Source organism: Palaemon carinicauda, chromosome 4, assembly GCF_036898095.1.
Source record: "Palaemon carinicauda isolate YSFRI2023 chromosome 4, ASM3689809v2, whole genome shotgun sequence".
Taxonomy (NCBI): Eukaryota; Metazoa; Arthropoda; class Malacostraca; order Decapoda; family Palaemonidae; genus Palaemon; species Palaemon carinicauda.
In genome coordinates this window covers 109473769-109487683 of record NC_090728.1, presented here as the reverse complement: position 1 = coordinate 109487683, position 13915 = coordinate 109473769, and the positions used below count along the sequence as shown (strand labels likewise).

Below are 13915 nucleotides of genomic sequence, written 5' to 3'. Positions count from 1 at the left end.
GGAAACCAATCGCTCACTTCATTTCCTATCCTAACACATGCTTTACTACCTTTGTAGAAACTTTTCACTGCTTGCAACAACCTTCCACCAACTCCATTTAACCTCATCACATTCCACAATGCTTCCCTATCAACTCTATCATACGCTTTCTCCAGATCCATAAACGCAACATACACCTCCAAACCTTTTGCTAAATATTTCTCGCATATCTGCCTAACTGTAAAAATCCGATTCATACAAACCCTACCTCTTTTAAAACCACCCCGTACTTCTAATTTTGCATTCTCTGTTTCATCCTTAATCCTATTAATCAGTACTCTACCATAGACTTTTCCAACCACACTCAACAAACTAATACCCCTTGAATTACAACACTCATGCATATCTCCCTTACCCTTATATAGTGGTACAATACACGCACAAACCCAATCTACTGGTACCATTGACAACACAAAACACATATTAAACAATCTCACCAACCATTCAAGTACAGTCACACACCCCTCCTTCAACATCTCGGCTCTCACACTATCCATACCAGATGCTTTTCCTACTCTCGTTTCTAGTGCTCTCCTCACTTCCTCTCTCGTAATCTCTCTCTCATTCTCATCTCCCAACACCGGCACCTCAACACCTGCAACAGCCATTATATCTGCCTCCATATTATCCTCAACATTCAGTAAACTTTCAAAATATTCCACCCACCTTTTCCTTGCCTTCTCTCCTTTTAACAACCTTCCACTTCCATCTTTCACTGTCTCTTCAATTCTTGAACCAGCCTTCCTTAATCTCTTCACTTCTTTCCAAAACTTCTTATTCTCTTCATATGAATGACCCCATCCCTGACCCCACCTCAAGTCAGCTGCCCTCTTTGCCTCACTTACCTTGCGCTTTACTTCCACATTTTTCTCTCTATATCTTTCATACTTCTCTACACTATTACTCTGCAGCCATTCTTCAAAAGCCCTCTTTTTCTCTTCCACTTTTACCTTCACTCCTCCATTCCACCATTCACTGCCCTTCCTCATGCTGCCTCCAACAAACTTCTTTCCACACACATCACTTGCAATCCCAACAAAATTTTCTTTTACTAACTTCCACTCCTCCTCTAAATTACCCGTTTCTCTTACTGTACTTTCACTTCGTCATATGTCATTTTCAACTTTTCTTGATATTTACTTTTTACCCACGGGTTTTATTAGCTCTTCAACCCTCACTAGCTCCCTTTTACATCCACCTACTCTATTCCCCCACTCTTTTGCTACGACTAATTTTCCTTCCACCAAAAAATGATCAGACATACCGTAAGCCATACCCCTAAACACATGCACATCTTTCAATCTTCCAAACATTCTTTTAGTTATTAACACATAATCCATTAATGCCCTTTGTACCACTCTTCCATTTGCCACTCTTACCCATGTATACTTTTTATCTTTCTGTTTGATAAAGCTAGAACTTATCACCATCTCTTGCTTAACGCACATATCTACCCGTCTCTCACCACTCTCATTTTCACCTGGTACGCCATACTTCCCAATGACACCTTCTACCTCTCCAGCGCCCACTCTAGCATTTAAGTCACCCATGACAACTACATAAATCCTTCTACCCAGTCCTTCTACACACCTAGTTAATTAATTCCAGAACTCATTCTGCTCTTCTTCACTTTTCTCACAACCTGGCCCATACGCACTGACAAAAGCCCAACATTCCCTACCCAACCTAACCCTTACCCACATTAACCTAGATATCTCCTTCCATTCCACTACTTTACCTGTCATCCATTCACTCAGCAATAAAGCCACACCTTCTCTTGCTCTTCCCCTTTCAATCCCAGACACTCTACCAGATATCACTTCACCTTTCCCTTTTATCGTTGTCTCACACAAAGCCAATATATCCATCCTTCTATTCCTAAACATACGTCCAATCTCACATCTTTTACTCTCTATCGTACTACATCCACGCACATTCAAACCCCCCAAAACTCGAGTGCGGGCTAATAATATACCCACAAATACAATAGTAGGAAAAATCATATTTACTTTCCAAGTGAATGCTAAGAGCATAGTTTTGTACTGATACCCATGCACTATAATGACCATATTATAACTCCCATATGGCTTTGATAATCTTAAGTATGCGTTATGATGTGAGATGATTACATGCACGGTGCACCAGACTCCCCATTGCTTGATGCAATCTATCACTATCCCTCTGCACGTAGACTAACATTTTTACAAATGTGAGGTGGGGGTAGTAGAGGACTTATACCCCTTTGCTATCATTGCACCTTTTTGTAAAGAGAATGCTCTAAAAGGAAATTTTTTTTTTCTGCATTTCCATTCTATAAATATGATTTGCTTTTCTACTGTCATTGTGCATTAAACTTAACGATACATATTTTTTATTTTGCCAAGACTACCTCAAATATTATTGGCTATTGAAGTTTAAAAACAAAATGCACACTCAACAAAGACCCTGTTAGTTTAGCCAAATTCTTTTGTTTTTCTTTAAGTTCAATAACATGGTACATAATTCAAACAAATAGTATGCAACATGAATGTATTTCTAATAACTATAACTACCCTTGGTAAGTGTTAGAACAAGATAAAATATTGCCAAGCCTTAACTTTTTAATCAGTAAAACTGCTGCCAAATTACCATTAGAACTAACAAAAATAACTACTAAATTAATAGATATAATTCAAGAAAAGATTTCATTTCTAATTCAGATAACCTTAAGTAATATTTCAATAAAGACAGATAAGTGCTTCCAAATGCAATAATCTCTTGATATTTAATGTTAAACTCTGTAAACTTATCATTCATAATTTCAGCACATTTACACGAGCATCAATTGAACAGCACCCTTACCTTGTATATGAATATTTATTGTTATGTCTATTAACATGTAACTTTACAACTGGAGTACTGGAAGACTGTATAAGCATCTGTTCCTCTCTTTGAGAAGTGATTAGTGGAACCCTGCAAACAGGATCTTTTTCTGGCTCTTTCTGCTTTATAGCTCCTTCACATACCTCCACTAAATCACTCATACAGTAATACCTTGCTTCAGCTAACAATTCCTGTAAATAAATAGCATTCACTTGAAATATTCAAAATGATATTTTCATAAAAAAATAAATTTTTGAACATACTTACCCGCTGGTTATATAATAATAGCTTTATGCTTCTGTCCGGCAGAAATTCAAAACTCGCCGCAATCGCATAGATATGCCAGGTATACACTAGCGCCACCACGGAGCTAGGTCGAACTATCCCTTCTGGTATCAGATTTTCCATGCCCATAGGTCTCTAGAGGGGAGGAGGGGGGGATTTTAAGTTATATAACCAGCGGTTAAGTACTGTACGTTCAAAAATTTATTTCATTATGAAAATATAATTTTTAAACATTTAAACTTAACCGCTGGTTATATAATAATAGCTGATTGACACCCTTGGTGGCGGGTCAGAGACAGCAACATTAATGGAATTTCACTTAAGAGTTTAAAACAAAACTAGCTTAAGGGTTCGTACCTATTAAGGAAGCTGACTTCAATGGTTCTCTGCATTAATAAGTCTGCTGTCCTTTGAGAACCAGCAATCCACCAAGGGGGCCACTCTAGGAGCTGTAAAATGGTGAATAACCTCTATGCTGACAGGACCTCAACTAATACCCTTGTTCCGGGCACTCTCAAGGAACAAACGACTACCTGACTAAGTCAAAGATTGCGGAAGATTGTCTAACAATTTCCTCCAATCATAAAAATATATACAAGTTCCAAGAGGGGAAAAGGGTACTAGGGATTAAGGGAGTGTAGTGGTAGATCCTTCACCTACTACTGCATTCGCTGCTACGAATGGACCCAAAGTGTTGCAGTCCTCATAAAGAGTCTGGACACATTTTTAAATAAAGTGATGCGAATACAGAATACTTCTCCAAAACATTGTATTCATCATACTTTGCAGAGAACGATTTTGTTTAAAAGCTATAGAAGTTGCCACAGCTCTAACTTCATGAGTCTTAACTTTCAGGAGCTTAAGGTCTGCCTCACCACAGTGTGCGTGAGCTTCTTTAATCAAAAGTCTTATGAAATATGATAAGGCGTTTTTAGCTTCTGAATTGCCTCTTTAAACCTTTAGTCCTGTCTAAATGGAACCTTAGTGCTCTAACAGGACAAAGAACCTTCTCTAGCTCCTCACCCACCAAATTAGAGGTTAGCAATTTCGAAAGATTTTGCCCATGGGTGAGAAGGACGCTCTTTCTTGGCTATAAATTCAAGCTGCAGGGAGCATATAGCTTTGCCGTTTCGAAAGCCAATGTTTTTGCTAAAAGCATGAACTTCACTGACCCTTTTAGCTGTTGCTAAGCTTACTAAAAAATAAAGTCTTTAAAGTCAAATCTTTAAAAGAAGCAGATTTCAAAGGTTCGAATCTGTCACTCATAAGAAAATTTTAAAACTTCTAAATTCCAGGCTGGTGAATCCTGTTGACGTTTTTTAGAGGTTTCAAAGGATCTAAGGAGATCCTGAAGGTCCTTGTTATTCGAGAGGTCTATATGTCTATGCCTTAAGACCGCTGCTAACATACTCCTGTACCCTTTAATGGTTAAGGAGAAATTGTGCCTTCTTCTAAGCTCTAAAAAGAAATCGTCAATTTGAGCTATAGAGGTATTGGATGAAGAAACTGAGTTAGCTTTACTCCATGCTCTAAAAACTTTCCACTTGGATTGGTATACCCTGATAGTAGAAGTTCTTCTTGCTCTAGCAATAACCTTGGCTGCTTCCTTCGAAAATCCTCTAGATCTTGCGAGTTTTTCGATAGTCTGAAGGCAGACAGACGTAGAGCTTGGAGGTTTAGATGGTTTCTTGCTAAGTGGGGTTGTCTGAGAAGATCTATTCTTAATGGCAAGCCTCTTGGAACATCCACCATCCATTCCAGTACCTCTGTGAACCAACCTCTTGACGGCCAGAAGGGGGCTATTAATGACAATCTGGTTCCCTCGTGAGACACAAACTTTTGTAGTACTTTGTACAGCACTTTGAATGGAGGGAAAGCGTACACATCTAGGTCTGACCAGTCCATCAGGAATGCATCTATGTGTGACGCTTCGAGATCCGGAACTGGGGAGCAATAATTCTCTAGTCTTCTGGTTTTTGAAGTTGCGAATAGATCTATAAGGGGGCATCCCCAAATCTGCCAAAGTTTCTCGCATACATCTAGATGCAGTATCCACTCTGTGGGGAGAACTTGATTCCTCCTGATGAGCCTGCTACCCTCACATTCTTTTCCCCTTGAATGAATCTTGTCAACAGGGATATCTTTCTTTGATGTGCCCAAACGAGAAGAGTTTTTGCTATCTCGTAAAGAGGCCTCGAATGCGTTCCCCCTTGTTTCGCTATGTAGGCCAAAGCTGTGGTATTGTCTGCATTGATTTGTATTACTTTGTTCAGTACTAGCTTCTCGAACCCCTTGAGAGCCAACAGGACTGCTAACAGCTCCTTTTGATTGATGTGGAGACTTAGCTGTTGTTTTGCCCACAGACCCGAAATCTCTGACTTTCCTAGTGTTGCTCCCCACCCCGAGTCCGAGGCGTCGGAAAACAACACAAGGTCTGGGCTCTTTTGTTCCAAAGAGAGACCTTCCTGGAGCTTGTTTATGATGTTCCACCAACGAAGGCACTTTTTTATTGGTTCCGTAAGAGGATTGCTCTCCTTGTCGAGGCTGTCCTCTTTGCTCCAATGGCAATTGAGATGGAACTGAAGGGGTCATAAATTTAGTTTCCCCAGATATACAAATTGTTCTAGTGGAGAGGGTTCCCAGGTGACTCATCCACTCCCTCACTGAACAAAACTCCTTCTTTAGAAAGGCACAAATCCTTAGGAGAGCTAGCTGTATTCTTGCAGGTGATGGAAAAACCTGAAAAGTCAGACTGTGAATCTCCATCCCCAAATAAAGGATCTTCTGTGAAGGGATCAATTGAGACCTCTGAATTCACCAGAAGTCCTAGCTCCTCTGACAGACTCATTGTCAGACGCAAATCCTCCAGACAGGGATTGAGTGAGGGGGCTCTTAGTAGCCAATCCTCCAAGTACAAAGAAGCTCTAAGGCCTCTTGAGTGGAGCATGCTTGCCACATTCATCATGATCTTTGTGAAGACTAGAGGGGCGATGGTGAGGCCGAAGCCTAAGGCCCGAAAATGGAATACTTCTTTCCAGAGGTCTAAGGATAGGACACAACGATATGTAGTCACAGACACACCCTCTATTTGAGGGGTGGTGCTTAGCACAAAACAAACTCAAAACTGGACAACTTCTTCCTATACACGAACCTTCTGGTAGCTTGAAGTTCGCATGGATGAGGAAGTAGAAGTGAGCATCCTGGAGATCTAAAGAGATCAACCAGTGGACCTTTTTTACTGCTTCAAGCAAAGTCTTATGAGTCTCCATAGAGAGGTTTTGTCCTCTGGACGTAACTTGAACAGTACGTGACTGACGTTGGACGTCACGGTTTGTTTGACGATTGACGTCACGAGCTTGTCGCTCGATGTCACGTTCAGCTTGACGCCCGATGTCATGTTCAGCTTGACGCCCGATGTCACGTTCAGCTTGATGCCCAATGTCGCGCTTAGCTGCCTAGCGATCGTCGCCGCGCTTGGAAGGTAAACGCTCTATGACACGCTTGGCCGTTTGATGTCTGGTATCAAGAGAAGACACTCAATAGGATATAGAAGCCTTATCACGCTGTTCAAAATTAGCTTGTTGGTAGGCCGCCTGTGCGACAACGCGTCCTGAAAAGAATCATGACGAACCAACGCTTTGCTAACAGCAGGCTGATAAGACTGCATAAAAGATGAGAGCCGTTGCTTCATGCCAGCAGCATAGTCCAACTAGGATCAACATTAGGTGACACCGGTGTAGAAAACTTTGATCGCGAACTAGCCTTCCTCATCGCTTACATCACGCTCCGCATTTCAGCAGAAGGAAAACAGTCTGGTGGAAGCGGCGGTGCCTGTACCGTAACACCAGACTCAGGAACAAGATCCTTATCAGTCTGAACTAAAGCTTTGCCAACTTCTGACATCCAGACAGGCTGTATACAGCAAAAAAGGGGGGACTGCCTTCTCTTACAAAAGCCCTGATGCAATTCCCGCTGTTACAGCTGAACGTGCTGCTGCACCAACATCTGCAGTTAGGTTCTTTATGCTGCATTGAGGATATGCTAAAGCACTGCTCTATCAGCACTGTCTTTTGACTTTGTTACTTTCCTCAGAATAATTTAATGTTAATTTATTCTCATCATTTATTTATTTCCTTATTTCCTCTCCTTACTGAGCCATCTTTCCCTATTGGAGCCTTTAGGCTTATAGCATGTTGCTTTTCCAACTAGGGGTGTTGCTAGGCTAGTAATAATAATAAAATAATACACAGAGACTCCTTTGCCGTCTTCCTTAGCGAAAAACTCTGAAGGCGGAACAAGGAGCAGCAGGTACAAAATAAAATGGAAACTGTTCAGAAAACTCTCATGAGTTTCAGAAAGTCACTCCCTTCCTCTTACAAGTCTCTAACCTAGGTAGAGATGTCTTGTTTCCTAGGAGTCAACTCCTTAAGGTTCTGAATTCTGCCTCAATGCTTTAAGAGGTTTAATTCTAGCTCTCCCAACCAAGAATTAGTTCAAGCAGGCCTTGGTCTGAGAACATAATATCTTTCTAGATAATATTTATTTCTTAATATAGTGCCTGGCGTAAGAAAGTTCCAACGCTAGACGCTCATGGTTAAATAGACATCAAGTTCTACTTGATGTCATGCAAGCTCTTGACGCTCGCCCCACGTGACTTTCAGAATAATAACGCTAGCGATTCAGACGCTCAGAGCTATGCCGATCGCGTCTAGTGAAAGCTAGCTGACCAACGCTCTGTTGTTGTCACGCTCAGCTTGGCGAGAGGCGTCACGTTAAGCTTGGTGTGAGGCAACATGCTCAGCTTAGCACGAAGGGTCACGTTCAGCTAGGTGCGAGGCGCCACGTTCAGCTAGGTGCGAGGCGCCACGTTCAGCTTGGCGCGAGGCGCCATGCTAAGCCACCTGGCGAGCGCCATCATGCTCAGCTGCTTGGCACACGCCATCAAGTTCAGCTCTTTTTAAGAGTTAAGAACATTGAATGCTCATTACCTGTCAAGAATTATTTTAATTTTGTTTTCCGCTTCGCGCCTGATGCGCGATATTGTTCAAAGTTAGAAAACACCTTTACAGTACCTCGCCTTACCTACGGCGAGGGCGAGCGTTCTGGGGATCGTCAAAAGAAAACGCTCGAGGGGACTTCTGCTCGGGTCTTATAAGACGGTAAGCGCCAGGCTACGCCTCTCGCTTCCCTTCGCCGCTCGACTTAACTTCTCCCATGGATCCGGGAGCTTGAATAAGGTCTAAGGCTAGGATAACGACAGGTCCGAACAGAAGCACCCTCCACTGTATTAAATAAAATTCACTGCACTAATTTTGCACTAAAAATTTGCATTTTTGACTCTTTGGTATAAAACCAAAAGTATACACGCCCGTAGAGGGAGAACTTACTATTCTGTCAAGGGCTTGAATGGGAATGCAATAGTCACTGAATACCATATAAAATGTAACCAAATATTTAATATAAAATACATATTACATAAATAGATATAGGAATAAAGAATATATCTATACAGGTATTGCTCGACTTACGACCTATGCGACATACGACTATTCGACTTTATGACCATTTTTTCAGGGTGATGACGTCACAAGTTTATCGGAAATAGGACGAATATTTCCTTGAAAATAATCTATTTTCATGTATACATATAAAATGATTTATCTTGGTAAATTATTATTTTCTTCTATTATTAATATTCAATATCTATTTTCAGTTAAAAATACATTAAGAAAAGTTTTAATATCTGTCGAGTTCATATTATGTCTGGTGACGTCACATCACCGGCAGAAAGCTTCCGGGCAATACAGTGATTTCCTTCCAATAGGCTAACGATTAATATTAGTATTTCCATTATCGAAATATTAAATAACGATATAAAGTATTTTGAGGGTCTGTATCGGTTGTCATGAGTACTATGTAGCGTAAATTTGACTGTACGCTACTCTTTTAATCTCTGATGATGGATCGATGTTTATCTAATGAAAATATACTATTAGGGCAAATATTTTCTTGAAAATATTATATTTCCTTTTACATTATAAAAATAAAATACTTTTGTTTGTTAAGTTAGTATTTTCTTTTCATTTTGCGAGAAACAAAGAAAATGAATTTACATATTTTGCAAGTCATTCTTCGTAGAGTTTACAGTACGTCACGTTTCTTGTGACGTCATGTATACGGCGGAAGCGCTGACACACCGAATGATTTCCTTTCATTGTTACAGAGTAATCTTATTACAGCATTCCCATCATCGAAACACCCAGTAACGATATCAAGTGTTTTAGTGGTCTGTATAATTAGTTATAAGATTAGTGCAACTTACCGTAAATTTAAGAAAAAAAATCTGATGACGTCATATTTCTGGCGGAAAGCGAGAGGCAAATCAAGTGATTTCCTTCCGATGCGTTACTATTCCCATAATCGAAACATCAAATAATGATATATAGAATTTTTTAATAATTTTCAAAAAAAATATGAATAAACAACTGAATTAAAAACAAAAAACAGAGAGAGAGAGAGAGAGAGAGAGAGAGAGCGTATTCCTTTTATAACTAATAATAAGGTCTATAAACGAACTGTATGGAAAATTAGATACCCTATAACATATTGGCGCTGATGTAATATGCATTATGAAGAAATTTTGAATGTCAAGAAAATTATAAAAATTATATAAATGTGTTATTCGCACTTTGCTGCAGTAGAGGGGCTTGAGTGTCTCAATGATGGGCTGGGCAATGGCGGTGGGGTAGTTTATCCACCCTGGCAGGCTCAACCATACCGCTAAGGCCAGTTCTGAGAGACCAGACCAAGACTGGACCCCTATAGGCCTTCTTCTTTACTTAAGATAGGCAAAGGCTAGGAGAAGGAAAACTCCAAAATCAAACCAAACAAGACCCCAACGGCGGAGCTTCCCAGTGCCGGCGGAAGAAGGCAATGCCTGTCGGGCAGGCAACAAGGCGGGCCTTGACATAACAAGAACCCGGCAGCCCGATGCAACCAACATCGGAGAAGCCGCCTGTCTCATATGTCTTGAGCCGCGGTGAAAACGGTGTGGGCCAAGTGTGTGTGCGTGGCCGTTGCAAAGCCACGACCACCCAAATCAATATACCCAGATACTGGCATTCTGTCGTTTCCTCATAAGCACCCAACCCATAGATAGGAGGCTGATGGCTGATAGCTAACGACAGAACCCAATACTCGGACACGAGTGGGCGCCGACGACGATATATATATATATATATATATATATATATATATATATATATATATATATATATTTATATATATATATATATATATATGCTCATAATAGTAAAACGGCAGCGTGACCTTGAGATCAGCTGATGCCAACCGAAAGTAGATCAAAAGTATTTGTTGATTATTGATATGCTCAAGAAATTGAAAAATAAAATATAAACGTTCTTTAATAAACCACAATTAAACACAGTAATGTCTAATGAAATTTAAAGGCTTTATATTGAACGTGAATACTGTATGAATCTTTAAAAGTGAACTACCCGTATGCGATTGCACACAGAGCTACAACGATTTCGCATTATACCAAATGATTAGACGAACTGTATGGAAACTGATTTCCTGTAACATATTGGCATTGATGTAATATTCCTCATGAAGATATTTCTAATAAGTTAAGAAATGATAAAAAAATATGCCATACGTATGTACGCCATATTTTGATACGGTAGGTAGCGGCACTTTCAGATCAGCTGATCATAACCAAAGGTAAACAAAATTTTCAGTACTCGATTGTAAAATGCTTATAAAATTGATAAATACTGTAGAATACAAAAATGCATTTATAGAGCATATGATATCCTATGAAACAATAAAATGGAATAATGATAGACAGTAAGAAAATATTGACAAAATATGATCCAGATGACTGCTGAATCATAACGTATCAAAATAAATCTACGGAAACTTCACTTTTTTAGTTCGACATACGGCCAACTCGACTTACGACTCATCTCTCGGTCCCTATCTCGGTCGTAAGTCGGCGACTACCTGTATATATTAAATCAATCCTTAATATTAGGGGGTTCCAATAAAAGACGAAGTTACACTTAACAATTGGAAAATTTATAAATATTATACGAATAAATTTTGTATTCCAAAAACGAACAAGTAAACAACAATCCAAAGAATCGTGAGACTAGATCGATTGTCATGAATAAAAATTAACTGAACGCTAATTCTCTTTAATCTTTGTAAACAGATTAGTTAAAGAAAAAATACTAAAAGGACCAATATAATTGGAAAATGACATATTCCTTTTATCTAATATAACTTAAAAACTTAGTTTTTAAAGAAAAATGTATTTTTCATAAATATCGATAAAAAGAGTATTACATATCAAAGATTATCTAAAGAAAGCATACCAAAGGGACAAAAATTTTCTTAAAATAATATAATCCTTTTATTTTATATAACAAAATATTTTGTAAGATAGTATTAACTTATCATTCTTTGTAGAAAAAGAAAGAAAATGCAAGTCATACTCAAGCTTATGTCAAATGACTGTGACGTCATCGATGAGGCGAGATATTTACCTATCGCCATATGCTTTCGTTAGTTAAAAGTAGGTTGAAAAATTTCCAATCCTACCTTTTACGCAATAACATAGCGATAAAATATGAAACAAACACCTAATAAGCGAATGCTCAAAACCTTAACAAGAGTACATCACCAAGGTACTGCTAAAATCCAGGTTAAACACGAGCAAATTCCATTTCTATGTAGCCAGTATGGCGGCAGAAGAAAATCTGATACTAGGAGGGATAGTTCGAGCTAGCTCCGTGGTGGCGCTAGTGTATACCTGGCATATCTATGCAACTGCTGCGAGTTTTGAATTTCTGCCGGACAGAAGCATAAAGCTATTATTATATAACCAGCAGGTAAGTTTAAATGTTTAAAAAACAAAATCCAAATTAAAATAATGTAATGTACATGAGTAATTTCAATTTCAATGCACTGTATCAATATTACTTTAAATATCAATCTAAATCAATTCAAAATCAATTCAAACACCCTAACAACATGATGAAATCATTGTTACAGCATACAAAACCTGCTATCTTTCAAAGACCCAATTTATTCGTTCTCATTTGTGACAGGCCCCAAATTGTTGTGGAAGTGAATTCTAAATCAAAGAATGAGCATTCTTACAAGTTTACATTGTGAAAGTAAAACCTAGTTTCTTATTGAAAGTTTTTTCATACAAAATTCAATGTGTAAAACAGACGGTAGTCTCAGAAAGCATGCATCAATAACATACATCTTTACCAAGTAGGCTTTAGGCGAGGCACCGAGATTAAAAGGAAGAAATTAGTTAGAGGGTCTTCATCATAAGATTAATGGGTTTGAATAAAAAAAAAAAAAAAACTAATGAAAGTAACATCATTGAAAATTGAGCTAAAGGCAGTTGATGGCAGCTAAAATGTTGTTTCCTTCGGGACCATGAGAATGAAGTGATTGAGGTGGGATTAAGATAAGTAACATAAGATGGATTTATGAATTTGGACTTGAATTCAATAACCATGGACAAGGAAAGCCTAGTGCACAGTCAACAGACATAACTAAATACTTGAATCCCAACCAACTTCTAAAGAAGTCGGAACAGAGGGGCAGAAATGTGTCTTAACTAACCAGACCAAAGAATAAATGGGTTGGTGATGTCAGATGGGTAGGCAAGATCACTCCCTTTACATACCCAACCACCATTTAACTACCCTTCAACAAATATACTAAGATCACTTGAATAAAATTCCTAATTATGAATAAAAAAAACAATGATTTGCATTCTGTTTAAACAATCCCTCAATTTCTAAGAGCCTGAATAATAGTTATGATGAGAAGTTTCTACCCCCTCCCACACACACACTTACTCGGGCAAAGGGTCCCTCTGTCAAGGTATTTGAAAATACTGTATACACTCACAAGGGCAACCTCTGACCAAGGTAATATAATTCATGGACAGGTTTTAACAATTGAGTTGCACCGAAGCAAAAGTCAATGGATGTCTTTCCTCCCTTGACTGGTTCTCTCGTTGCCTCCTCTGCCAGGTCGTTAACACTTGGATGAGAGCCATCACCTTGATTAAGGTCAATTGCGCTTGTGGATTTCCAGTTTTCGCCAGAACCAGTCCGGAATCAGGTGGTGATGGGTCCAACGTGTCTACAGACTTTTTCTCTCTAGGAATGGGAGAAGCCTCGGTTCATTCGGAACAAATTTTCAGGGGCTAGATACAGTAATTTTCAGATGAGACTAATTCCCCCTCTTATTCCTGAGTTCTCTTTTGATATTGAGTGAGCCAGGGATGATAGATAAGGGCTGCACACCTCTGAAGGGCCCACAGAGAGCACCAGGTGGACCTGCGATCAACAGTCCCTAGTGCCCTTCTCAAGGAAGCAGAATCCTTATAAAGAATTGCAGTCCTCCAACAAGGATTCTCTATTTTTCTCCCTAACTTTTGTTCGTGCTCGTTGACAAGAGGGGGGCCTCCTCGCTGTGATGTTGGAGAACTTTTATTTTCATTCCCGAATGTATGATGAAGGAAAGAAGGGGTAAGCCTCTTTGAACCCTTAGCCTCACAAATGTTAAGAGTCCACTGAAGAATGATCTCGTGGCAATACCTAGTTGAAAATGGCTACATTGGGTTCTTTCTAATGAGCAATCCAGCATGAATAGATTGCATGAAAACTCATCACTT

The 13915-nt window shown here is 39.2% G+C and overlaps 1 protein-coding gene across 1 annotated transcript in view; it reads right to left on the bottom strand.

Annotated features, from left to right (window-relative positions):
- LOC137639608 (BTB/POZ domain-containing adapter for CUL3-mediated RhoA degradation protein 3) overlaps positions 1-13915 on the bottom strand; it is a 119152-nt gene that overhangs the window by 25063 nt on the left and 80174 nt on the right. The window contains exon 5 of the mRNA XM_068371867.1: positions 2881-3092. Within this exon, the coding sequence (XP_068227968.1) occupies positions 2881-3092 (212 nt within the window). The remainder of the gene's footprint in view (positions 1-2880; positions 3093-13915) is intronic.